The 27,641-nt window shown below is 45.5% G+C and overlaps 2 protein-coding genes across 6 annotated transcripts in view; one reads left to right on the top strand and one right to left on the bottom strand.

The window, feature by feature from the left end:
* The window catches only part of MRM3 (mitochondrial rRNA methyltransferase 3), a 9,259-nt gene extending 2,853 nt beyond the window's left edge, over positions 1-6,406 (bottom strand). Inside the window, exons 1-3 of one of the 2 annotated variants that reach the window (XM_025363022.1) lie at positions 6,006-6,406; positions 5,365-5,609; positions 956-1,123 (exon numbers count right to left, since the gene is read on the bottom strand). In XM_025363022.1, coding sequence (XP_025218807.1) covers positions 956-1,123; positions 5,365-5,609; positions 6,006-6,304 — 712 coding nt within the window. In that variant the 5' untranslated portion in view covers positions 6,305-6,406. The remainder of the gene's footprint in view (positions 1-955; positions 1,124-5,364; positions 5,610-6,005) is intronic. The other variant, XM_025363023.1, reaches the window with a different exon arrangement.
* On the top strand, positions 6,315-27,641 carry GLOD4 (glyoxalase domain containing 4). 4 transcript variants are annotated; one of them, XM_025363024.1, is made up of 10 exons: positions 6,391-6,505; positions 9,273-9,321; positions 9,914-9,953; positions 11,553-11,673; positions 12,845-12,989; positions 17,581-17,717; positions 18,824-18,910; positions 19,175-19,288; positions 19,377-19,463; positions 26,721-27,640. In XM_025363024.1, exons 1-10 carry the CDS (start codon positions 6,410-6,412, stop codon positions 26,784-26,786), a joined length of 942 nt encoding a protein of 313 aa, XP_025218809.1. In that variant the 5' UTR covers positions 6,391-6,409; the 3' UTR covers positions 26,787-27,640. The 4 variants fall into 4 exon arrangements, with proteins under 4 accessions (XP_025218810.1, XP_025218812.1, XP_025218809.1 ...); XM_025363026.1 differs by lacking the exon at positions 9,273-9,321 and adding an exon at positions 6,608-6,777 and having other exon boundaries at positions 6,401-6,499; positions 9,831-9,953; positions 26,721-27,641; XM_025363025.1 differs by lacking the exons at positions 9,273-9,321; positions 9,914-9,953 and adding an exon at positions 9,831-9,880 and having other exon boundaries at positions 6,315-6,499; positions 26,721-27,641.

Below are 27,641 nucleotides of genomic sequence, written 5' to 3'. Positions count from 1 at the left end.
GACCCACGCTGAGGCTAAGGGAAACTAAGGGAAACGGATCACGATGACATTAGGATTCAGAGCTTCTGACCTCATTCCTAGCAGGTTTCATGATAATTTTAAAAGATAATAAACATCGGCTGGGTATGGCAGCTCACGCCTATGATCTCAGCACTTTGCGAGGCTGAGGCAGGAGGATCCCTTGAGCTTAGGAGTTTGAGATCAGCCTGGGCAGCAGAGCAAGACCCTGTCTCTACAAAAAACATAATTTTTTAAAAAGAGAATCAACATTTCCTGAATTACTTGTGTGCCAGGTAAGGCTGAGGTACCTTATGTGCATCATCTCACTTCATCCCCACAATGACCAGGGAGATCTGTTATTCCTCCCACTTCACCAATGAGGAAGCTGACACTTCAGGGACTACTGCTCAGGGACCGGAGCTAGTGAAGGCAGACCAAGATCCAACCCGTGTCTGCCTGCCCAGAGCCCGAGCTCACCTAACAATGGCCGAACCTGGCTGGGCGTGGTTGCTCATGCCTGTAATTCCAGTGCTTTGGGAGACTGAGGCAGGAGGACTGCTTGAGCCACAGCCAGTTCAACACCAGCCTAGGCAACATAGTGAGACCCCATTTCTTTTAAAAAAAGACCTACTAATCCACCTGTTTTGGTTTTTTTTTTTTTTTTTGAGAGGGAGTCTCACTGTGTCGCCCAGGCTGCAGTGTAGTGGTGAGCTCGCTGCAGCCTCAACATCCCAGGCTCAAGCAATCCTCCCACCTCAGCCTCCCAAGTTGCTGGGACTACAGGCACACCCCACCACACCCAGCCAATTTTAATTTTTTTTTTGTAGAGACGAGGTCTCACTATGTTGCCCAGGATGGTCCTGAACTCCTGGGCTGGAGTGACCCTCCTGCCTCGGCCTCCCAAAGGGCTGGATTACAGGTGGGAGCCACCGTGCCCGGCCTTGGATGCTCTTACCTTTGGTGAGTAGCACTTTGCTGCAGCCCGCCCCAGCTGCGGATCTCAGAATTGTCCCCAGGTTCCCAGGGTCACGGAGATTGTCACAAATCAATGATAAAGGCAGTGAATGCTGAAGCTGAGTCTTTGGATATGCCATCTTAACATGGTCCGGCTTGGCAAAAATCCCTGAGGAGACAAAACAGATGCCACCTTAACATGGTCAGGTTTGGCAAAAATCCCTGAGACAAAACAGATGCCAACTTAACATGGACATGGTCCGGCTTGGCAAAAATCCCTGAGGAGACAAAACAGATGCCACCTTAACATGGTCAGGTTTGGCAAAAATCCCTGAGGAAACAAAATAGATGGTTTACTTGCCTGGTGTGGGCACGGGGAATAGTCTGACTTTTCATTTACTTATCAATCTTTATATGGTCTTAGTTACATAAAAATACATGAATACAGGCCAGGTGCGGTGGCTCATGCCTGTAATCCCAACACTTTGGGAGGCCAAGGCAGGTGGATCCCCTAAGGTCAGGAGTTCGAGACCAGCCTGGCCAACATGGCAAAACCTCGTCTCTAATAAAAATACAAAGATTAGCCGAGCGTGGTGGTGCGTGCCTCTAGTCCCAGCTACTTGGGAGGCTGAGGGCAACACGGTGAGACTCCCTCTAAAAAAAGAAAAAAAAAAAACCAATACATTCTGATTGGCCAAATTCAAACAACATAAAATTCTACCATTACCACTCTCCTCCCCTCAACTGTTCTGCAGTGTATCCTTTTAAAACTTGTTCTATGAATCTACCTATATATACACACACCTGTCCATATATAAATGTATTTCTTTTACATTAGGTGTCATACTCTGTATTATTCTGTAACCTATTCTACGTAACAACATATCTTGAACTTACCACGGCAGTATGTTTGACTCTACTTTTTTCCTTTAACTGCTGTAGGCCATTTTTTTTTTTTTGAGACAGAGTCTCATTCTCTCACTCTGTCGCCCAGGCTGGAGTACAATGGTGTAATGTTTGTTCACTGCAACCTGTGCCTCCCGGGTTTAAGCAATTCTCCTGCCTCTCAGCCTCCCAAGTAGCTGGATTACAGGGACCCGCAACCACACCCGGCTGATTTTTTGTATTTTTAATACAGACGGGGTTTCGCCATGTTGGCCAGGCTGGTCTCAAACTCCTGACCTCAGGTGATCCGCCCGCCTCAGCCTCCTGAACTGCTGGGATGACAGGGTGAGCCACCGCGCCCGGCCTGTTTTGTAGTATGAATGTACCTCAGTTCATTTTGCTCTTCCCCTATGGACTGTTAAATTATTTGAATTTTTCTGTTACAAATAATACTGCGATGGGTATCCCCGTAGGACTGTCTGTCCATGTGTCTAAAGATTTCTCTAGCATAAATACCTTGAGTGAAATGGACAAATGATGTGTGTGCACTCTGAATGTTCACACGGGCTCTTTCCGTTTATTCACATCAGGAACTCATAAATATCTGCTTCTGGCCGGGCGCGGTGGCTCACGCCTAAAATCCCAGCCTTTGGGAAGCTGAGGTGGGCGGATCACAAGGTCAGGAGTTCGAGACCAGCCTGAACAACATGGTGAAACCCCGTCTCTAATAAAAATACAAAAACAAAAAACAAAACAAAACAAAACCTGTTTTCCAGCCCAAACCCTTCTCAACAGAGGGTCTATCACTTGTTTCCATTTTTCCCAGTGTGACAGGAAAAACGGCATGCCATTATTTTAACTTGCCTTTTCCCTGATTACTAGAGAAGCTAAACACCTTACTCACCGATTGCGACCTTCTTCAGTGAGTTCCTGTGCTCCCTTAACTGTCTTGTTTCTATAACCTGTGCCCATCTTCCTTCCTACCAGGTAGGCTTTTAAGAAACAGTTTGTAAGTTTAACTTAAATATTTAAAAAACAATTATTAGCCTGCTATAGTCTGATTTATCTGACCTTTATCACACATTTTAAAATTAAAAGTACATTCCTAGGAAAAAGAATCTGAATTTCAAAACTTGAACGCATCAAAGTAACGACCCCTTTTCCAAATACTCTGGCTTGGAAGCACTGTCTTAGGGACATACTCTGCAAAACAAAGGGGTTGTGGGTGCAGTGAACGCTTGAGTCACTTCTAAGGCCTCACGCTGGAGGTACAGAAGCCTGGGAGCTTTAGAATGGGTACAGCCACTTACCCGTGACCTCTCTGTCCTCAGTCTGATACAAAAGAGTAAAATGGAGTCTGGGACTGTCTGGGAAAATGAAAACCCCAAGTGGCCTTCTTAGTGGAAAATTCTCTATTTAATCTCTATATTATAAAATTATATATACATTATATAATAATCTACATTATCTAATCTGCATTATAATCTCTACATTGTAATAATCTCTAAAGTTTTATGGAAAGAATTTATGGGAAAAGAGAAAAACTGGAAAAAGGCTAATAACAATATTAAAAATGGCTTTAGAGCACATGAGATTTCTGTGGTATAGACAAGTTATTCACATGGATGTATCACATATCCACAAGTTTCTTTTTGAATCACCCCATGTTTCCTGGTAGAGGTGATAATGACAACCTTTTAGTAAACATTTAGTAAAAGATAAATCTTTTAGTAAACATTTTCTTTTAGGCCAAGCACTACCTTGAACTCTTTATGTATAATTATCAAATATTCAAACCCTTTGTAGTCTGCTCCCAAGGGACTGTACAGATTTTTTTGAATCTTACTAGTATTTTGTCATATATAATTGCTCCAATAAATGGGCTACTGACTGAAGTCAGGAGATGAATGAAGTAGTACTTGTACTGAAACAATCAATAGTACTTGTAATGATACAATCAAAGATTTAGGATTCTTTCTAAAGACAGTGCAGGTAAAAAGCCTACCCACCACTGAAGGCAATGGAAGGGTATTAGGCGTCTGTGTGCTGTGAGAGAGCCTCCACTTCCGAGTCACAGATGGCCACAAGCCATTCGGTAGGGCAGGGGATCTTAGAAGTCCTTTACGTCTACTCGAATGTCTGTGGTGATAGGAACCCACCATACAGAGACCCTACTTACGTCACTGGATTCTGGAGAGTGTCTGTCTAAAGCTTGACAGGTGCTGCCAGTTCCTATCCATTTCTCCCTTATTCCTTGCCCTCAAATCTAAAATACAGTAACATAAGGATAAGCTAAATAATGTAAAAATTATAAAGCCAGGAAATGATGAAAGCAGGTATAATGATGAAGTTCAAGATGGGATGGCCACTGTTAGCACACGTGCCCAAAGTGAAAAGCTCAGTAAAAATGAATGACATGTTCACTGAAGCATCGAGTGTGGATTAGAGGGCTGTATCTAGTGAGAATATGGTTACTTAGCATGAGTAATTCCAGGTACTTTAGTAATCCAAGTCCCCATCCTAGGATCTAAGAGTTCTGATTGTAGAGGCACAGATCCCTGTGACTCACTGGATTACAGAAACAAGAGACGGTCCCCCAGAATCTCCTCTCCCAACAGTTCAAGGGTTCAGTTTTCATATCTTAAATAAAACTCCAATGTCAAAAACGTATGAAAAACTTATCTTCTCATATTTAGACCAAAGACTTTGTAATTGCTAATCGACATTAGATAAGGTTAAGTTAGATTCAGCCAAATGAAGAAACAGACTAGAAGACAAGGTTCTCCGTTTATTGGGCTTAACAGGGCAGTATATTATGGCTTATACCTCACTTCTTAGATCTGCTTCTAGAATAAGGAATTTATTAACAGTTATCACCACATCAGCAGAGTTTTTGCGGAAATGAAGGGCTAACTCTTTTAGTAAACATTTTCTTAAGTTTTAATCTGACATAAAAAGTTGAAGACGTAATCTAAAAAATAAAAGGTTTGAGGAATAGTGGTTCTTCCTAGAGATTATAAAGAGCTACAACACAAATGATAGTGAAAAACGGGTTTCAATTTCCATTGAAAATATTCTAAGATACACAGGTTTGAGAATTATGTTTTTCTAATTGTAACATTTTGAATTTCATTTCAATGAAATCTGCTGTCCTAAGACAAGTATGAGAAATTAATTCTAGGTCTCCACACCTTAAGATACACTGCGTAAGGCTGGGCACAGTGGCTCATGCTTTAATGCCAGCACTTTAGGAGGCAGAGGCAGGAGGATCACCTGAGGTCAGGAGTTCGACACCAGCCTGGCCAACATGGTGAAACCCCATCTCTACTAAAAATACAAAAATTAGCCAGGCGTGGTGGTGCATGCCCGTAGTCTCAGCTACTCGGGAGGCTGAGGCAGGAGAATCCCTTGAACCTGAGAGGCGAAGGTTGCAGTGGGCCGAGATTGAGCCATTGCACTCCAGCCTGGGTGACAGAGCAAGACAAAAAAAAAAAAAAAAAGATACACTGTGTAATAATCACTGACCCATTATTCCTTGTGGTGTTACGAGGTCGGACCAATCCTTGATATCCTCAAATTTCACCTTAATGAGGCTGACACCTTTCAGCTTATCGACTGGCAGCTCCTTTAGGTATTCCAGACGGCTAAAGAAGAACATTTTTGGCACAGCTCCAGCTTTGAGAGCGTCTGTAATGAGCCTGCGACCTTCCAGCAGGATCTTCCCTTGTTTTTCCCGAAACGGCCTCGACTTTACTATTGTCATTACACTGCTGTAGATGGAAAAAAAAAAAAAACAAACAGGTAACTATCAACATCCTTGTTACCGAGACACGCTTAGTTGTAACAGAAATAAAGAGCTAAGGAGAGGGCCGGGCGCGTCGGCTTACACCTGTCATTCCAGCACTTTGGGAGGCCAAGGCGGGCGGATCACCTGAGGTCAGGAGTTCGAGACCAGCCTGGCCAACATGGTGAAACAAAAACAACAACAAAGAGCTGAGGGGAAACAGAAGCTAATTCCAAAGACCCGTAGTCGGCCCTCTGTGCATAATACAAAAGCCAGCGGGCTGTACTGGAAGAAGTCCTCCATCCGGAGAAGGAGGTTAAGGCTCCGCTGTGAGGCGGGAAGGGAAACGAGAACATTCGACAGGCCTCAAGACCCACATCACCTCAGCCTCCTGTCCCCGGGATAAGCTTTATCGTAGCGAAGCCCAGACTCTTCCCAGGTGCTGGGAGCGTGGGATGCGGACTCCTCAAGCGGTGGCTGGGCGCTGGCCTCAGATGCTGCCTTGCGGGGCTGCTTCCCGGGAGCGCGCTTCCGTTCCACCACCTCTCCGGAAGGAAACACCACTTTCACTGGGCTCCGCCGCAGCGCCCGGACCCAGCGCCTCGCGTCCCGGTCCCAAGCCTGCACCACCTGCAGCAGCGGCCGCACGACAAACCTCGCGGGTCTCACCAGCGCCGCCATCTTCCCTGAGACCCGGGCTGCGTCACCAAGGCGCGCCGTCGGCGGCCAGTGACGTCACGGCCCGGGGCGCCCGTCGTGGGCTGGGCGGTAGCGTGCGCGGGAGTCATGGCTGCTCGCAGAGCTCTGCACTTCGTGTTCAAAGTGGGAAACCGCTTCCAGACGGCGCGTTTCTATCGGGACGTCCTGGGGATGAAGGTGCAGGCCGGGTTCGACTGGGGCTGGCGCGCGAGGCGGGAACGGGCCCCCGAGCCGGCCCTGGCGGAGGGAGGGGAAGAACCTCAGCCGGAGGGTGCCCGATCTTAGGCCCGGGGCGGAGTTCACCTTCGGGAGCGGCGAGTTGCCGGTGGGGATCATAGGCCTTGGAGAGGGGCCTAATCGTGTTAGGTGTGCCCAGCACGTCCTTTCGTTTAAGTCACTCGTAGATGTTTATTGAGCCCCGCCCTTGTGGAGCTTACTGTCTACCGGAAAAGACGGTAAATACACAAAATCTCATATAATGCTTTCCAGTTAATATTTGTCTTTTCCGGTTTGGAGCCTTTGATGTAGGTAAAACCAGCATATTCAGAGTTCTGCTTCTGTCAGGGCTGGTCGGAATGGCTCCACTCGGGTACTCAGTCTCTCTGAACATGGGCTCCAACTCGCAACCCATCCCCTTTGCAACAGCACCCAGAAGCAGTCTCTCTCCGGTCCTGAGGAGCTGTCACTGCAGGACTCGGTTGGGGAACGGGGTTTGGGGGACCTCCTTCGATAAATCGGGGAGGTAGGGAGCACACCAGTAAGGAAGACTTGAAAGGTGCAAGAGCGCGGTTTAGTGTGGAGACGGTGCGGTGGGGGGGGGGGGTCTGAATTCGTCAGATCATTTTTAAAATATCTGCTGTTTTGCCGGGCGCGGTGGCTCACGCCTGTAATCCCAGCACTTTGGGAGGCTGAGGCGGGTGGATCACGAGGTCAGGAGATCGAGACCATCCTGGCTAACACGGTGAAACCCCGTCTCTACTAAAAATACAAAACATTAGAGGTGGCGGGCGCCTGTAGTTCCAGCTACTTGGGAGGCTGAGGCAGGAGAATGGCGTGAACCCGGGAGACGGAGCTTGCAGTGAGCCAAGATCGCGCCACTGCACTCCAGCCTGGGCGACAGAGCGAGACTCCGTCTCAAAAAAAAAAAAAAAAAAAAAAAAATCTGCTATTTTTAGGGTACTACATTGAGTTTTGGCAACAAAGGTTCAAATGACCCTAATGGATAATCCTCCATTAGAGCTCATGGCCTGGGTTGGGGTGGGAGTTGGAACTGGATATGTACCTAGGTGATGGTAATGGAAGTCAGAATTTGATAGTGAAAAACCACAAAACTTTCGATAGCAGAAACCACAGAGCTGTCCCTTGTTAGTATTTCTTCGTTGATCAAAAGGTTGCTGTAAAGACTAAACATGTGCCGGGTGCGGTGCCTCACACCTGTAATCCCAGCACTTTGGGAGGCCGAGGCACGGATCGCTGGAGGTCAGGAGTTGGACACCAGCCTGGCCAGCATGGTGAAACCTCGTCTCTACTAAAAATACAAAAATTACCCGGGCGTGGTGGCGCACACCTGTAATCCCAGCTACTCAGGAGGCTGAGGCAGGAGAATTGCTTGTACCTGGGAGGCAGAGGTTGCAGTGAGCCGAGATCGCGCCATTGTATTCCAGCCCGGGCGACAAAAGCAAAACTCCCTCTCAAAAAAAAAGATTAAACACCTTATTATATGTATAGTATTTAACATATAGATGATAGTACATTATGTAAGTATTAGCAACTATTATGAAAATACAAAAGGAGAGGTTTTTCCAACCTGGGTGATGAGGAAATAATTCCTGTAGACCTTGTATTTGAGTTGACTTTTTTTTTTTGAGACAGAGTGTCGCTCTGCCACCCAGGCTGGAGTGTAGTGGCGCGATCTCCGCCTCCGGAGTTCATGCCATTCTCCTGCCTCAGCCTCCCCAGTAGGTGGGACCACAGGCGGCCGCCACCACTCCTGGCTCATTTTTTTTTTTTTTTTTGTATTTTTAGTAGAGACGGGGTTTCACTGTGTTAGCCAGGATTCGAGTTGACTTCTAAAGTTGGGATATCCACAGCTAGATTAGAGGGGGAGCTACATAGTAACACTAAAGAGCCAGTGCAGTGATGGCACATGTTTGCGAAGCCACTGGTTTTATGTGCCTTTAGTTGAGGTTGCTTAGTTGAAGTTGAGGAGATGGGATATCAGGATGGACAGGTCGGCATTGCTTCTAAAAATATCTTGAATGCTATGCTAAAGAATTTGGATTTTATGCTGCAGTAAGAAGGGAGCTCACTTACGTTCTTAAACAGGGCAGTGATGGGATCAGAGCTGTGTGCTTTAGGTGTGTACTTTTATGGTGGTATTAAGGAAGGAAATCAATAAGGATGATTTTTAATAGTCTGAGCAGAGCATTGGGAACTTGAACTGGCAGGAGCTGTGGAAATCAAAAAGGAAGACTAAAGCTAACACATCGAGAGCCTGCTGTGTGCAGGGTTCTGTGAGATGCTTTAATAACTTCCATTCCCATCACATGTTAGGAGACTGAGACTCAGATTCTAACTTGCTCAGAGTTACACAACTACTAAATGACGGAATTCCAAATCAGACTCTTTGCTTTTTTTTTTTGAGATTGAGTTTTGCTCTTGTCACCCAGGCTGGAGTGTAATGGTGCAGTCTCAGCTCACTGCAGCCTCTGCCTCCCGTGTTCAAACAATTCTTCTACCTGAGCCTCCTGAGTAGCTGGGATTACAAACGCCCATGACCACGCCTGGCTAATTTTGTATTTTTAGTAGAGACGGGGTTTCACTGTGTTGGCCAGGCTGGTCTCGAACTCCCGACCTCAGGTGATCTGCCCACCTCAGCCTCCCAAAGTGCTGGGATGACAGGCATGAACCACAGAGCCCGTCCTTTTTTTAAATTCATTTTGAAATGGAGTTTTGTTCATCACCCAGGCTGGAGTGCAGTGGCGTGATCTCTGCTCACTGCAACCTCCGTCTCACGGGTCCAAGTGATTCTCCTGCCTCAGCCTCCTGAATAGCTGGGATCACAGGCACGTGCCACCTCGCCTGGCTAATTTTTGTATTTTCAGTTGAGATGGGGTTTCACCATGTTTGCCAGGTTGATCTTGAACTCCTGACCTCAGGCGATCCACCTGCCTTGATCTCCCAAAGTGCTGGTATTACAGATGTAAGCCACTGTGCCCGGTCCAAATCAGACTTCTTTAATGCTGAAGGCTGCACTTTCCCACTGCATAGCACTGCTTACCAATCTAAATAGATTTCACAACTGATTTGGTAGCCCGACCCTTGATGTCAAACTGTTCTTGCTTCTACTACTTCTATCCTGGGAGAAGTATAAAGCTCATTTGCTTTTGTTCTTTTATAAGTAAAGCTTACAAATGATAATATCTGTGTTTTGACATTTTAGTTTGTGCCAAAGATGCTGTGAACAATACTAGTAACACTTCACAATTTATTCTAAATCTCACACCAGGTTCTGCGACATGAGGAATTTGAAGAAGGCTGCAAAGCCGCCTGCAATGGGTATGATACCTTGTTTCTTAAAATCTCCTTTAGGCTCTGACTACACCGGGATAACAGAAGACAGTTTCTCAAAGTGAGTATAAAGCAGTGGAATTAATTCAGGAGGCAGTAAATTGCAGAGGCGACTTCAGGAATGTCGGGAACACATACTCTGTTTTCTCTGCACCCTCATACAACACTTGTGGCACGTGAAGCAGTTCTCCAGATCTCTGATACCAGCCGGCTGTCCTGTTATTTAATCCGATTCTGACTCTACCTGGAGTTAATGTCAGATCCCACAAGTTAAGGGCTCAGTCCCAGAAGATTTCCGCCACGTCAAGTGCCGGTCACAGTCTGGACCTCCAGGATTTCTGATGACCAGCTACAAGTCAGGGCTTTCCGCTCCTGCTTCCTCAGGTTTGATAATCTACTGCAGTGGCCTGTGGAACGAAGGGAAACGCTGGAAACACTTGCATTTACTGGTTTATTATAAAGGGTACGAGTTAGAAACGGCTGGACAGAAGAGATACATAGGGCAGGGCATGGGGAGTGGCAGCAGAACTTCCATGCTGTTCTGGGGCAGGTTCCAATCCAGCACCTGCATGCGTTCAGCATCCCAGAAGCTCATCAAGTCTCGTTATTCAAGCCTAATAGAGCCCAGTCTCCATCCCTTTCCTTCCCAGAGGTTGGTGGGTGGGACTGAAAGTTCCAGTCCTCTAATCATTTGTCTTTCTGGTGACCAGCCCCATCCTGAGTCTATGTAGAGGCCCCACTCTAAGTCTCCTCATTAGCATAAACTCGGGTGTGACCGACAGGGGCTTATTGTGAATAACAACAGATGTTCCCATCAGGAAATTCCAGAGGAACAGGGGACAGTGACCAGATATGTTGCATATTGTGCCACAAATGCAAATAAATAATAACAAAAGATGTTCCCGTCAGGAAATTCCAGAGGAACATGGGACAGTGACCAGATATGTTGCATATTATGCCACAAATGCAAATACATGCTCTGGATGAAGCAGCAGCTTCTAATGTCTTTGTTTTTTTTGAGACAGTCTTACTCCGTCACCCAGGTGAGAGTACAGGGTCATTATCCTGGCTCACTGCAACCGCTGTCTCCCGGGTTCAAGCAGTTCTCCTCCCTCAGCCTCCCTAGTACGTGGGACTGCAGGCACGTGCCACTATACCCAGCTAATTTTTGTATTTTTAGTAGAGACGGGGTTTCACCATGTTGGCCAGGCTGCTCTTGAACTCCTGACCTCAGGTGATCCTCCTGCCTCGGCCTCCCAAAGTGCTGGGATTACAGGCCTGAGCCACTGCGCCCGGCCATCTCTTAATCTTAGTACCATGACAAGTTGGAACAGTCCAAGTCCATACTTATTGATTGATAGTCAAGGAAATAACAGGTCAGTTGGAGAACTGTCTTTAGGATTCTGTTCCTTGCTTTACAGAAAAGATGAACAAATCTTTCCTTCAAGTAGATGCTGAATAGACAGTCTTAGGAGCTTGTAGTAGGGTCCCATGAGCACTACCCACAGCTGCTTTCTGCACCATCTGAAGTCATCTCATCCTTAAGAGAACTTTTAGGACCAGACAGGACTGCTCATTTCTCTGTGCCCAGTAGTACTCTGGGGGTGGCCTGAGGCCGATTTGTCTATGGTCACTGAGTTCATTTACTTTTATTTTCTAGGCCTTATGATGGGAAATGGAGTAAAACAATGGTGGGATTTGGGCCTGAGGACGATCATTTTGTTGCAGAACTGACTTACAATTACGGCATCGGCGACTACAAGCTTGGCAATGACTTTATGGTAAATACTGTTTTTTTCTTTTTTTTTTTTTTTTTTTTTTTTTTTTTGAGACAGAGTCTCGCTCTGCCGCCCAGGCTGGAGTGCAGTGGCCGGATCTCAGCTCACTGCAAGCTCCGCCTCCCGGGTTCACGCCATTCTCCTGCCTCAGCCTCCTGAGTAGCTGGGACTACAGGCGCCCGCCACCGCGCCCGGCTAGTTTTTTGTATTTTTTAGTAGAGACGGGGTTTCACCGTGTTAGCCAGGATGGTCTCGATCTCCTGACCTCGTGATCCGCCCGTCTCGGCCTCCCAAAGTGCTGGGATTACAGGCTTGAGCCACCGCGCCCGGCCAATACTGTTTTTTTCTAGTGGATTTTTGGCTGGGGGTAGGTAGCTGGTTGTAAATTTGAGTAGGGTGTTGAGGGTGTGTGTGAGTGAAGAGATAACATTTGAGCAGAGGCTCAAAAGAGGTCAAGGAGTTAGCCATGTGGGTATCTGGGGACGAGCATTCCAGGCAGAGAATAGCCTATGCAAGAGCCCTCAGGTAACATCTGGAGTGTTCAAGGAGGTGTAAGGAAGCCAGTGTGGCTGGAATAGAGAATGAGAGGGAACGTGGTAAGAATGGGGTCAGCAGTGCCATGGGGTAAGACTGTAGGGGGCCTCCTAGACCATAAGTCATCCGAGAGAAATGAGCCATTGGAGGACTTTGAGCAAAGGGAAAACAAGGCTGGCTGCTGTCTGGGGGTGGACTGTAGGATGCGTTTTGGAAAGTTTACTTTGGCTGCGGAGTGGATAATGGATTTACAAGACTGGAGGCAGAGAGGCCATTATAATAATCGAAGCTAGAAACAAGGCTGGTCTTATCAGAAAGCATAGGTGTACATTTCTAGACACTTTGATTAAATGTAAGGAAACCTTGATAGTTTGCTTATTTTTGTTTTGTTTGTTTGTTGTTAAATGAATCCGACTTCACTGGCGTTTCAATTTCTGTCTTATTATTCATGAAGAGCTGAATGTTTGTGGGATAAAACATTGAAAACCTGTTTTTAAATCACTAGAATAAAATGTTGGATGCCAGTTAATCTTAGGTGATTTTACCTAAAGGCAGTAGGCAGTAGGGGTTGGGCTCATTGTCTTGTTCTGTAAAATATCTATTGTGATCATGTACTTGGATGTACTGTGGTTTGTTTTAGGGAATCACGCTCGCTTCTAGCCAGGCTGTCAGCAACGCCAGGAAGCTGGAGTGGCCCCTGACGGAAGTCGCAGAAGGTGTTTTTGAAACCGAGGCCCCAGGAGGATATAAGTTCTATTTGCAGAATCGCAGTCTGCCTCAGTCAGGTAATTATACCAAACCAGAAAAAGCCTCTGTCTAAAGGCATCTTTGAGGAAAGGAGAGTGAGGGCCGCCTGTCTTTTTTCTGTGTTCACGTGACGTGTCTTCCCCAGCCAATGCTTTTACCTGTTACCGGAGAAATTATATTCTCATATCAGAACTTTAATACATAGCAATAGGGGATCTAGACTGGTTCTGTTCTACTGGTAATTTATTGATTTGTGAGTCTTTCATCTGTAAATAACAGAAAACCCAACTACATTGAACAGTTATGGAATGTTTTAGCTCACAGAGCAGGCGTTCTATAGTTGGGGAAGATTTCAAGGTTAGATGATTCGCCAGCTCGCCACATTTTTCTCTTTCTACGTTCTGTTGTTCTCTGCAGGTGCCTCTCCTAGAGCTGGTCCCCTCAAGGTTGCAGGAGGGTTGCCAGGAGCAGGCAGGGCGGCTCCCACATGCCTATCTGGTAGGAGAAGACATGCTGACTTCTTTTTGCTTTTTTTTTTTTTTTTTTGAGACTCTGTCACTCTGGCTGGAGTGCAGTGGCATGATCTCTGCCCACTGCAACCTCTGCCCTCTGGGTTCAAGCAATTCTCCTTCCTCAGCCTCCCAAGTAGCTGGGATTACAGGCGCCTGTCACTACGCCCAGCTTTTTTCTTTTTTTTTTTTTTGTATTTTTATTACTTTTAAAAAATTATTTATTTTTTGAGACAGAATCTTGCTCTGTCGCCCAGCGCCCAGGCTGGAGTGCAGTGGCACAATCTCGGCTCACTGCAACCTCCACCTCCCAGGTTCAAGCGATTCTCCTGCCTCAGCCTTTCCAGTAGCTGAGATTACAGGCAAACGCCACCACGCCCGGCTAATTTTTGTATTTTTAGTAGAGACAAGGTTTCACCACGTTGACCAGGCTGGTCTCGAACTTCTGACCTCACTTGATCCGTCCGCCTCAGCTTCCCAAAATGTTGGGGTGACAGGCATGAGCCACCATGCCTGGCCCTTTTTGCTTTCTTTTTTTTTTTTTTTTTTTGAGATGGAGTCTTGCTCTGTCTCCCAGGCTGGAGTGCAGTGGTGCAATCTCGGCTCACTGCAACCTCTGCCTCCCAGGTTCAAGTGATTCTCCTGCCTCAGCCTCCCGAGTAGCTGGGACTACAGGCACTCACCACCACGCCCAGCTAATTTTTTGTATTTTTAGTAGAGACGGGGTTTCACCGTGTTGGCCAGGATACTCTCAATCTCCTGACCTCGTGATCCACCCGCCTCAGCCTCCCAAAGTGCTGGGATTTCAGGCGTGAGCCACCGCGTGTGGCTTGCTTTCTTTTTAAGAGCAGAAGAAAAACTTTCCTAGAATCTTCCAGCAAACTTCCTGGTCAGATCTGATATACTATGCCTGCTCTGAAACCAATCACTGGCAAGAGAAATAGGATCATCCCCAAACCATTTAGCCTCTGGAGCCGAGGTCCCAAACTTTAGGGTCGGTACTCGGCGAGGGATGGCGTGGAAGTGAGGAGCCCCCTCGCTGACTGCCACACAGAACAAGAAGGAAACTTTGCAGGGTTTGTTTTGTTGGCTGCAGAGACAGCCTCATCAGTGTTTCATTTTGTATTTAATGCCTGCAAATTCACCTACCTGCCCTGCCAAAACAAAAGCAAAAACGGGGAAAACGCTGGTGAATGGCAAAGGCACTTGTGCCCACTGTCTCACTTGGTGAACGTATGACCGCAAGTGGGCCTTAGAAAGGAGTCCTGGAAATTCTTCTTCCACTGGTCGGCCTCCTGTCCCCAGTGCCCCCGTGCTGAGTCTGCGTAGGATGTTGAATGCTCCTTGTTTATCATCTGGTGCTCAGCACAAGAAAGATCAGTCCGTTCAGTGTGGGAGGCTAGACTTGGCTGCGTGGGACTCGTAAAGAGATGGTGTTTCTCTACTTCACTGGTGATTTAAAGGGTGTTTATGGTGTTTTTTTGTTGATAAGTGATTGATCCTTTGCTGACTTTAAAACTTAACTCTTGCAACTGGCTCCACCATCCATTTTTTTTCTCCAGCCTTAGTGATATGTCAGTACTTAAAATAATAGAGAGCTCCACGGTGCTAAGATGCTTTTGTCCTTTGGAATGGAAATCCCTTTGGGCGTTTCTGGTTGGTTGTGGTCAGACCTTCTGTCTGGCTGGCATTCATCTTTCCTCTGAATTACTTCTGTGCAGCTTCATCCACTTGTTAACTTCCTGTCCTGCGTCCCTTCAGGCTCCAAGTCAACTGGGACTTGTTGATTTTGAAGTAAATGGAAAGGAGAAAAATGGAGCCTGCCAGGCGGAGGCGCTTGTGAGAAACAGCGTCTTAGTCACAGTATTGCTGTTCTAACAAACAGGACTAAGGAAGTGAAAAACGAAAGAAAAATGTAATGAATGTATCGTAGTCAGATGGAGACGTGGAACAGCTCTTTAGAAAGTCACTTTAAATGTGAAAAGTTTCCAATAACAGTAGGTGTTTCAATATGACTTCTATTCTTTTTACAAAATAATCAAGTTTCTTCTTTCAACAAGCAGATAAGCCGAAAAAAACACACACACCCATATATCCAGAGAGAACCACTGCTGACGTTTTAGAGTATATCTTTCCAATCTTTCGTCAAAAATACATATATATAATTAAGTGTATACATTTCTTCATATCCTTTTATAGGAATTCCATTGTATTATTACATTGTAGGAAGATAAACCATTCTCTGTTGTTGGATATTTATGTCGTTCCTAGTGTTTTGTCGTTCTAAGCAACACTGATGAATGTCTTTGGGGTAAAAGCCCGTCATACATCCACAATTACCTTTTGAGTGGCTGAAAATTGACTTGTTCTTTCAAAAGCAATGAACATTTTTTAAAGCTCTTGGTACAGTCTGTCAAATTATTGCCCAGAAATGTACTAATTTACACTTTACTAGTATTGTAAGATTGTGATTTTCCCCTCTACACTAATAGAGTTAACACTGCCAACTTAGGCCGGGCGCGGTGGCTCACGCCTGTAATCCCAGCACTTTGGGAGGCCGAGGCGGGCGGATCACAAGGTCAGGAGATCGAGACCATGGTGAAACCCCGTCTCTACTAAAAATACAAAAAATGAGCCGGGCGCGGTGGCGGGCGCCTGTAGTTCCAGCTACTCGGGAGGCTGAGGCAGGAGAATGGCGTGAACCCAGGAGGCAGAGCTTGCAGTGAGCCAGGATCGCGCCACTGCACTCCAGCTTGGGCGACAGAGCGAGACTCCGTCTCAAAAAAAAAAAAAAAAAAAAAAAAAAACACTGCCAACTTTTAACGTTATTTGTACATTAGATAACAAAAGATTTTATGTGAATTCTAATTTCTTTGTTTTTTAGGGGGGTCAGGTTGAATTTTTTTCATATGTTAATTGACCATTCTAATTCCTTCTGTGGATTATTGCTTTGTGCCTTTTGCCTATTTTTCTAGCATGTTCATTCTTTTCCTATTAATATTTACAGGTGATTTACATATTAAGGACTTTTTGTCCAATCTATTGCAGTTTTTCCCCCTACTGTGTTGTATACTCTGGTTTTGATTGTAATTCTTTTTTTTGTTTGTTGTCTAGTTTTCCATTTTGTGTAATTTGCGTAGCAGAATTTTTTTCTTCATAGTTTTTCTATCTTTGGTGTCAGGTTTAAAGAAAAATCTTCCTCTACTCAAAATTGTATAAATAATCGTCTATATCTAGTATTTTCATGATTTCATTTTTTAAACTTATTTTTTTAACCCATCAGGAATGTATTTTGTCATTTATTTCAAAGATGTAAGTTTTTCTTACCAAATGATTGGCCAGTCTTCTTAGTGCCATCCATTGAATAATTAGGATTTTCATACTGTCTTTTTTTTTGTTTTTGGAGACAGGATCTCACTCTGTGGCCCAGGCTGGAGTGCAGTAGTACAGTCTTGGCTCACTGCAGCCTCGACCTCCTGCACTCAAGCGATCCTCCTGCTTCAGCCTCTCAGGTGGCTGGGAATACACACATGAGCCACCAAGCCTAATTTTTTTTTTTTTTTTTTTGAGACGGAATTTTGCTCTTGTCTCCCAGACTAGAGTGCAGTGGTGCCATCTCGGCTCACTGCAACCTCCGCCTCCCAGGTTGGAGCGATTCTCCTGTCTCAGCCTCCCAAGTAGGTGGGATTACAGGCACCCGCCACCACACCCAGCTAATTTTTTTTTGTATTTTCAGTGGAGACAGGGTTTCGCCATGTTGGCCAGGCTGGTCTCAAACTCCTGACCTCAGGGGATCCACCTGCCTTGGCCTCCCAAAGTGCTGGGATTACAGGCGTGAGCTGAGCCACTGCGCCCAGCCAATTTTTAAAAATTTTTCGTCCAGGTGAGGTCTCACTGTGTTGCCTGGGCTGGTCTTGAATTCCTAGGCTCGTGCAGTCCTCCTGCCTCAGTCTTCCAAAGTGCTGGGATTACAGGCATGGGCCACCGCACCTGACTTCATACTGGCTTAAAATCCCTTTCTTAACATAAACTGAATTTGTATGTATTCATGAGCATGTTTTGGTCTTTCTGTTTTATTCCATTAAATTGATCTGTCTGTTCCTGCTTTATCACCCAACAGATCCTGTATTAAAAGTAACTCTAGCAGTGTCTGATCTTCACAAGTCCTTGAACTACTGGTGTGATCTACTGGGAATGAAAATTTATGAAAAAGATGAAGAAAAGCAAAGGGCTTTGCTGGGCTATGCTGATAACCAGGTGAGCAATCTTGGAGAAGAATAACTAACCTGTTACTTTGAATTTGGCTTATAAATGAAGGCTTATAACCTATATGAATGAGGTTAACATGAAGGTTGTTCCCATAGTTTCTTCACAGTGATTCAATATTTATATAGATAAACAGAAAATGAAAATAAGTGATAACCTCACCACCCAGATACTACCTTGTTTATATTTGGGGATATATCTCTTCAGAAGTGGAATTGCTTAATCAAAGAGATTGAATGGATTTTTTTTTTTTTTTTGAGATGGAGTCTCGCTCTGTCGCCCGGCGCGATCTCGGCTCACTGCAAGCTCCGCCTCCCAGGTTCACGCCATTCTCCTGCCTCAGCCTCCCGAGTAGCTGGGACTACAGGCGCCCACCACCAAGCCCGGCTAATTTTTTGTATTTTTAGTAGAGATGGGGTTTCACCGTGTTCGCCAGGATGGTCTTGATCTCCTGACCTCGTGATCTGCCCTCCTCAGCCTCCCAAAGTGCTGGGATTACAGGTGTGAGCCACCGCGCCCGGCCCTTTGAATGGAATTTAATACAAGATCTTTTTCATCTTCTTTTGCTAATAACCCAGCATTTGAGCACGATGTAGTCCTTGCCCTTTGACCCTGCAATTCTACTCCTAGGAATTATTTACAGAGGTACTCCGCACACAGAGGCACACAGAAGTGTGTGCAAGGTTGTCTGTTGCAGCATTGTTTGTAATCACAACACGTAAGAATTTCAGTGTCCTATAGATTAGAGACATACTTCAGTAATTTATGGTTCATTCGTGGAATGGATTACCACGTAGCTAGCAAAGAGATTGAGGCAAATCTTTATGTATCGATATGGTGACATTAAGTGGAGAAAGACAAGGGACAGAATAATTTGTAAATTATGCTACCATTTGTGTAAAAAAAAGATAGATGCGTGCACGTGCAGTGCTCCTAGAAGGATACACAGGAAACTGCTTACTAGTTGTCTCTGGGGTGAGAATAGGCTAGAACCTTAGTTTTTACTTTATTCCTTTTGTATATACTGTTTGAATTTTTCTACCACGTACATGTAATGTAGAACCTGTTCCAAAAAATAACCCCATTTCCTATTTCAGTGTAAGCTGGAGCTCCAGGGCGTCAAGGGTGCGGTGGAGCACGCAGCAGCTTTTGGAAGAATTGCCTTCTCTTGCCCCCAGAAAGAGGTAATGCTTGATACCAGATTGTTTGAGCTCTGCGACTAGGTGGTTCAACCCAGCTAAGAACCTTGCCCTTCCCTTCTCGAGGTCCTTTTGACTGTGGCTTTAGTATCAAGGTCAGCAGTTGTTTGAAGAGCAGCTGAGATAGTAAATTCAAACACACGGCGCCTTGGTTCTTTCTGGTGTCTGATACTCCTCTAGGGCTGACGAGGGCCGTGTCCTGAGTAGTGTGTGACCCCTGGCTCACGTTGCCCCTTTGTTTTCCTCAAGTTGCCAGACTTAGAAGACTTGATGAAAAGGGAGAACCAGAAGATTCTGACTCCCCTGGTGAGCCTGGACACCCCAGGGAAAGCAACAGTACAGGTGGTCATTCTGGCCGACCCTGTAAGTATTCCTCAGGCAGGGGGCAGGCTGGACCAGGGGTTTCTTCAAGGATGTCTTTGGCAGGTGTCTCTTCTCTTTATTGGTGTAGGACGGACATGAAATTTGCTTTGTTGGGGATGAAGCATTTCGAGAACTTTCTAAGGTGGATCCAGAGGGAAGCAAATTGTTGGATAATGTGAGTGTCACTTCTACATTTGTGTCACCATGGGCCTGAGGGGGTGGCATTAAGTGTGTGTGGGAGGGCTTACACAACAGGGTCCAGGTTCTTACTGTCAGAACCACGTCCTCTCGCTGTTGGGTTGACCTGAGCCAAGGACTGATGTCTTCACTGCCACCTGTGGAGACCGCTTGTCTAGACTTGGCATTTGTGCCTTGCCACAACCTCAGGCTGCCCTGGAAGCAGTGCTGCTGGATCCGTCCTTATTCTGCTCTCTGCATGGAGATGCCTCCATCCCATCCCCCTCAGCTCTGCAGCTCCTTTGATCATCTCTTCTCCATTCTGCAACATCCGTCTCTTTTTTCTAGTGAGTTATTCTCGCCAGCATGCAAACAGGCGCTGAAAGCTCCCATCCTTTAAAAACCTTTTACTGACCCAATATCTCCTCTCCAGATTCTTCTTCTGAAAATCTGAGTGCGCACTGTTTCCCTTTTTTACGTTCTCTCCAGATTTCTTCTTCTGAAACTGAGTGCGCACTGTTTCTCTTTCTCGCCTCCCGTTTTCACTTCAGTCTGTTGCGCACTGGCTCTCGTTACTCAGTGAAGTGCTTTTGTTTCTTGCCAAATATAGCAACTACTTTTAGATTCTCATCAAACTCAGTAATGCAGAAGCATTGAAAGTAGTTTTCGGATCCTGGCTCCTAGCACATACCTGGCGTGTACTAGACGTTCTGCAAATACTTTGTTGAGTGATTAAAGGAACAGATCTGTCTTTCTTGGTTCGGTCATGTAACTATGTGACTGACCTTAAACAGTTCACTTAAATTCTTTGAACTTTAGTCTTCTTGTCCAAAAATTTCAGAAAATAAGAGTGTCTATCTCATCAGCTTGTTATAGTTTATAGAGCTTGGCAAATTACATAATAGTAGATGCACAATTAACGTTAAAGCAGGAAATATATAGAAAATAGTCTTTATACATTTTGTTCTGAAGGAAGATAGAATCTCAGTCATCCTCTCAGCTGACAAATTTGCCAGACTCTTTCTCCTTGCTCTTTATTTAATTAAATTAATTAATTAATTAAATTTTTTGAGATGGAGTCTAGCTCTGTCACCCAGGCTGGAATGCAATGGTGCAGTCTTGGCTCACTGCAACCTCCACCTCCCAGGGTCAAGCGAGTCTCCTGCCTCGGCCTCCCGAGGAGCTGGAACTACAGGTGCCCGCCACCATGCTGGCTAATTTTTGTATTAGTAGAGATGGGATTTTGCCAGGTTGGCCAGGCTGGTCTCAAACTCCTAGCCTCAAGTGATCCACCCACCTCAGCCTCCTAAAGTGCTGGGATTACAGGTGTGAGCCACTGCACCTGGCCCATTTTATTTTATTTTTTGAGATGGATTCTTGCTCTGTCACCTAGACTGGAGTGCAGTGGTGCAATCTTGGCTCACTGCAACCTCCACCTCCTGGGATCAAGCGATTCTCCTGTCTCAGCCTCCCGAGTAGCTGGGATTACAGGCACATGCCACCACACCTGGCTAATTTTTGTATTTTTAGTAGAGACGGGGCTTCAACGTGTTGGCCAGGATGGTCTCGAACTCCTAACCTCAGGCTATCTGCCTGCCTTGGCCTCCCAAAGTGCTGGGATTACAGGCGTGAGCCACCGCACCTGGGCCCATTTTATTTTTTTAAAACGGGGTCTCTGTCACCCAGGCCATAGTGCAGTGGCACGATCTCAGCTCACTGTAGCCTCCGCCTCCTACGCTCAAGTGATCCTCCTACCTCAGCCTCCCGAGTAGCTGGAACCACAGGCGTGTGCCACCACGCCTAGCTAATTTTTGTATTTTTTGTAGAGATGGGGTTTTACCATGTTGCCCAGGCTAGTTTCGAACTTCTTGGGCTCAATCGATTGATCCATCTTGGCCTCCCAAAGTGCTGGGATTACAGATGTGAGCCAGCACACCCAGCCTCTGCTCACTCTTCCATAGCATTGATGAACTCCTGCTCCCTGGCGATCCTGACATTTTCTTGTTCTTTTTTTTTGAGACGGAGTCTTGCTCTGTCGCCCAGGGTGGAGTGCAGTGACGCGATCTCAGCTCACTGCAACCTCTGCCTCCCAGATTCAAGCAATTCTCCTGCCTCAGCCTCCTGAGTAACTGGTAGCTGGGATTACAGGCACGCACCACCACGCCTGGTTAATTTTTGTATTTTTAGTAGAGATGGGGTTTCCCAATGTTGGTCAGGCTGGTCTTGAACTCCTGACCTCAGGTGATCCGCCCGCATCGGCCTCCCAAAGGACTGGGATTACAGGCGTGAGCCACTGCACCCAGCCATCCTGCCGTTTTCATCTCCCTGACAGTTTCTCCTCAGACACGGGCACCTCTTTCTGTGTCTCATCCCGAAGTGTTTTTTACCCACAGCCCTGCTGTGCCGTTTTTCCCATTCTGCATTCTTCCTCTACTCTGGTGAGAGCTTACCTGTGACTCTGCTTACCCCTGCTCTGAACTTAACCATCATCCTTGCTCCAGCTTCCTCACTTCTAGTTTTTTGTTTTTGTTTTTTTTTTTTTTTTTTTTTTTGAGACGGAGTGTCGCTCTGTCGCCCAGGCTGGAGTGCAGTGGCGGGATCTCAGCTCACTGCAGGCTCCGCCTCCCGGGTTCACGCCATTCTCCGGCCTCAGCCTCCCGAGTAGCTGGGACTACAGGCGCCCGCCATCTCGCCCGGCTAGTTTTTGTATTTCTTAGTAGAGACGGGGTTTCACTGTGTTCGCCAGGATGGTCTCGATCTCCTGACCTCGTGATCCGCCCATCTCGGCCTCCCAAAGTGCTGGGATTACAGGCTTGAGCCACCGCGCCCGGCCTCACTTCTAGTTTTTAACTCCTTCCTGAGCTCAGACAAGTGGTGGTTGTTGATGAGGCATAATTTAGGTAGAATTTCAATGTGTTTTGACAGTTGTGTTTACTCATACAACCATTGCTCAAAATACACACCATTTTCCCAAGAAGTTCCCTCATGCCCACTTCAGTGAGTTGGCACCCTCATCTCCCAGAGCAGCCGCTATTCTGACTTCTGTCACTGTAGGTGAGCTCGCTCTTGGACTTCATACAAATGGGATCATTCAGTATTCTCTTGTGCCTGGCTTCTTTTGCTCAACGTGGTTTTGAGATTCTGCCGTGTAACTGCATATCACAGCTTGGTGCCGTTTTTTGTGGGTTTTTTTGTTTTTTTTTTTTATTGCTGACGGATACTCAATTTTATGAATATAACAATTTGCTCATTCATTCTTCCAGTGGTGGACGTTCGGTTTATTTCTAGATTTTTTATCTAAGGAAGACTGCCATGAACATTCTTGTGTAAATCTTGTTGTAGATAGATAAATGTTTCATTTCTCTTGAGTAAATATCTGGGAGTAGAATTGCTTTTACTTTATAAGAAAGTGTCAGACAGTCATTGAAAGTAATAGGACCATCGTTTGTCTATGATAGGTCCAGTTGTTCTTCATTCTCACCAACACTTATTTTGCTTTTTGTGGTTTTTTTTACCTGTTCTAGCACATGTGAAATGGTTTAATTGGTGCAATCAAGTGATCCTTCCGCCTCAGCCACCCACATAGCTAGGGCTACAGGTGCACCACTATGCCCAGCTAATGTTTTTTATGTTTGTAGAGACAGATTCTTGCTGTGTTGCCCAGGCTGGACTCCAGTGATCCTTCCAGCTCAGCCCCACAAAGGTTTAATTTTTATTTCCCTGATGACTGCAGGGATATTTCAATGATGTTGAGCAGCTTTTCATGTGCTTATTAGCCATTTACTTCTTTTTGTGAATTTTATGTTCAAGTCTTTTGTCCATTTTTAAATAACTTTTAATATTTCACGATGAAAAGTTCCAAATATGCAGAACCGAAGAGAGTACAACAGATCCTTATGTGACTCTTACCTCGGTGAAGAAGAGTCACTCCTTTGAAAAATTCCAAGTATGCACAACCGAAGAGAGGATGGCCGACCCTTACGTGACTCTTACCTCCACTCTGTGCCGCAGTTTCTCATCGTTCCTTCATCGCTTGCAAATGCAAGTATTTTTCCCAGCCATTAATTGAGTTTTTGAAGACCAGGAATTTTTTATTTTGGTGAAGTCCAGCTTATGAACTTTTTTGCTTATGTGTAGTACTTTTTCTTTTTTTTTTTTTTTTTTTGAGACGGAGTCTCGCTCTGTCGCCCAGGCTGGAGTGCAGTGGCCGGATCTCAGCTCACTGCAAGCTCCGCCTCCCGGGTTCACGCCATTCTCCGGCCTCAGCCTCCCGAGTAGCTGGGACTACAGGTGCTGCCACCTCGCCCGGCTATTTTTTGTATTTCTTAGTAGAGACGGGGTTTCACCGTGTTAGCCAGGATGGTCTCGATCTCCTGACCTCGTGATCCTCCCGCCTCGGCCTCCCAAAGTGCTGGGATTACAGGCGTGCGCCACCATGTCCAGCTAGTTTTTGTATTTTTAGTAGAGAGAGCGTTTCACCATGTTGGCCAAGCTGGTCTCGAACTCTTGACCTCAGGTGATCTGCCTGCCTGCCTCCCAAAGTGCTGGGATTACATCCAGCCTTAAGTGCTTTATATACATTCTCTGATTCATACCATAACCTGCAAGGTTGATAGCATCAGCCTTTGCAAATGAGGAAACCGAGACTAAACATGATTAAGTCATTGGCCCTCACCCTTGAATACCATACACCAAGTGGCAGGTAAGGGCTTGGATGGTGATGAAGTCATTCCCCCTCACCCCTGAGGACCACACACTGAGTGGGAGCAGGCAGGGCCTGGACGGATGCCTTTCAGGCTTTACCGTCAGTCCTTTTTCTTCCTCTCTGCCCTGCTCCCTCCCTGGACAGGACAGCGTATCTGTGATCCTGCTTGTTCCCACTGGAATCCTCGGAGCCGGTTTTGGTGTTATTTTGTTATGTTTTGTTTTTTAACATTTAATAGACGTTTTAGATTTACAGACAGTCACTTTTGAACATTATTTCTCCTCATCCTTAAATTATTTTAGCTGTTAGTCACCAAGAGCTGTGAGTTCTACCTCTGAAATTTCTTCTGCCTTTCAGCTTTCCCTTTGAAAGGCCTTATTGTCACCTTACGGTCTGTCCCAAAGCAAATATCCAGTCATTTTTAAAACTGTTTAATCTGATAGCTCTCTCTTGCCTCTGAGATAAATTTCAAACTCTGTGACAGAGCATGTGACATATTTGGACATTCTCTACCCTCTGACCTTCTGTCCTGCCTCCCTCCCTAAGTCCCCTAACCCATCCCCATTCCAGTCCCACCGAACTGTTGCATTAGCTAAGATACATCTTCTTGCATCCAACCTAAAGGGTTTTTCCCCCCTCCTCTTTTAATTGTCCTTCAATACTTAAAAGCTTTCTTAGGTTCGGCCGGGTGTGGTGACTCATGCCTGCAATCCCAGCACTTTGGGGGACCAAGGCGGGTGGCTCACCTGAGGTCAGGGGTCCCAGACCAGCCTGACCAACATGGTGAAATCCTGTCTCTACTAAATACAAAAAATTAGCCGGGCATGGTGGCGTATGCCTGTAATCCCAGCTACTTGGGAGGCTGAGGCAGGAGAATCGCTTGAACCCAGAAGGCGGAGGTTGCAGTGAGCCAAGATCGCACCACTGCACTCCAGCCTGGGTGACAAGACCGAAACTCCGTCTCAAAAAAAAAAAAAAAGCTTTCTTAGGTTCTCCAAATCATTTAGTTGTTCTTTCCTCCCACTTTTTATGGCTCCTAAAAGACAGAAACGTGCATATCTTTGATTTTTAAATACTTACTTTCATCAAGATAATAAATCAGATAGTACTAAGATATTTTAGAAATGAAACGGTCTATCTCTGAGTTACACTTCCTAGGACAGCCACTTTCACCTTCACTGTTTCTAAATAATAAATATATTTGTTTCTTCATTTTCAATTGCCCACTCATCTTGTGACTTCCTGCTGAGGTAGATATTATAGCAGATGCTTCAGGACACACACATGCGTACACACACTCCGTCATGCAAAATACTTGTTTCCATATCTGAGTTCTCAGCTGTTCTGTACACTCCTCGAAGCTTCCAGCTGTCTCTGCTGACACCCCTGAACCCAGCATGGTACCTAGCTCTTTTTGACTAAGTAAATGAATGTTTGTTCTTGCTAAACAACTAAAGGGATGCTTGTGGAACCAAAAATTGTTAAGGCTTTCTACTTACTTATGTATTTTTATTTGTGTCTTTATGTATATATATGAGACAGGGTCTCACTCTGTTACCCAGGCTGAACTCGAATTCCTGAACTCAAGTGATCCTCTGGCCTCAGCCTCCAAGTGGCTGTGACTATAGGTGTGACCAGTGGGCACGGCTCAAGGCTTCCTTTTTTTTTTTTTTTTTTTGAGACGGAGTCTCGCGCTGTGTCACCCAGGCTGGAGTGCAGTGGCGCGATCTCGGCTCACTGCAAGCTCCGCCTCCCAGGTTCACGCCATTCTCCTGCCTCAGCCTCCGAGTAGCTGGGACTACAGGCGCCCACCACCACGCCCGGCTAGTTTTTTGTATTTTTAGTAGAGACGGGGTTTCACCGTGTTAGCCAGGATGGTCTGGATCTCCTGACCTCGTGATCCACCCGCCTCGGCCTCCCAAAGTGCTGGGATTACAGGCTTGAGCCACCGCGCCCGGCCAAGGCTTCCTTTTTAATTGAGATGCCCAAACTAAACAGAACCAGCATCAGAAGAGTAGGCTGGGAGGAGACTTACGAAAAAGGAATCATTCCAGGCTTCATCACTAAAACATCACATAGAGTTTCATGTTTGACCTCACTATCAGACTGAGTTTCGTGATACTGATAAAGATACTGATACTGATAAAGATTCCTGAGTATCTGCCCAGATGCTGTGAGTGGAGAGGCAGCACTTTCTCTTTTACCAGAGATCCTACTGCCTGGCATGCGGGTCCCTGGTCCAGTTGGTCCTCCAGCCACACTTCCTGGCTACAGGCTTTGCCCTTGACTTTGCAGAGTGAGGGTCCACAGTGGCTCATTATTCACCAGTATCTCTTGCCTCATTGAACATAATACTCTGTACTGGATTAATACTCTTTAAATGTTAACAAAAAATTTTATTTCTCTTTTCTTTTTTTTTGGAGCGGGGGGTTGGGTCTTTTTTTTTAAAGTTAATTTTTTTACTGTGGTCAGTACAGTGAGGTATAAAGTGGGCTATATCTTTTGTTTTTCAGACTTGGAGTCAATGTTTATTCTCTTTCTATTTTACAGGCAATGGCAGCAGATAAAAGTGACGAGTGGTTTGCTAAACACAATAAACCCAAAGCTTCAGGTTAATGGAAGACGTGATGCAGAGCAAGCCTCTGTGATTCCTGCCCAGCACCTGTGAGGCCTGACGTGTCAGTTCCTGATAAATGTTCTTCTGATTTGTTTCCCCTACAGGCAAGGAGGCTTGGGTAGTGCAGATCTGTGTATTTCAACCTTTGAAAGGTTTGATGTATTTTAGAAATGAAATCCAATCATGAGTGCAGGTAGAGAACGCCTCCTATAATCTACAGTGTTGCTGGGACTGCACAGTCTGTATATAACTGTGTTCGATTAGTGACAGATGATTGTCCAGACTAGGACAGCGGCATGAAACATGACTTTGGTTGGGATTGCAGATGGTTAGGGTTAACTCTGAATCATGCAGATTTTATGACAGCAGCTGTTCAAGTCTCCAAATTAATGGCTTGTCGTGGTGCCATTCCCAGCCCCTGATAATGATAGGCTGTTCTGCTATCTTCTGGCGGGTTTTGACATTTTAAATTTTCTAAAGAAATTTTATTCCTTGGACCAAAAGTTTTGGTTAACCATCCCCATCTTACTTGCTTTTACATTTTGAGCATCCAGAGGAAACAGAAAGGAATGAGTGTGTGACGTTGCTGCACACCTGGCTCTGTGCAAGTTTCTTTCTGTATATATATATTTTTTTGTTTTATTTTTTTCTGTGTATATTTTTAATCCCGACAGAACATCATGTGAGATTTCCTTAAAATGGATTAAACAATTTCTTCAGCCTGAAAGAAAAGTTTTAAAAATGTTTTCTTGTAGTTTTGTTTGGTTCTATATAACAAATAGGTTTTAGTCACTCGAAATGGAATTATATTGTGTATTCATCGAATAATTAAATTTTTTTTTAAAGTAAACTTC

The sequence above is a fragment of the Theropithecus gelada genome, chromosome 16, assembly GCF_003255815.1.
Source record: "Theropithecus gelada isolate Dixy chromosome 16, Tgel_1.0, whole genome shotgun sequence".
Classification (NCBI taxonomy): Eukaryota; Metazoa; Chordata; class Mammalia; order Primates; family Cercopithecidae; genus Theropithecus; species Theropithecus gelada.
Note: the sequence above shows the minus strand (reverse complement) of the source record. Positions and strands in the feature narration are given on the sequence as shown.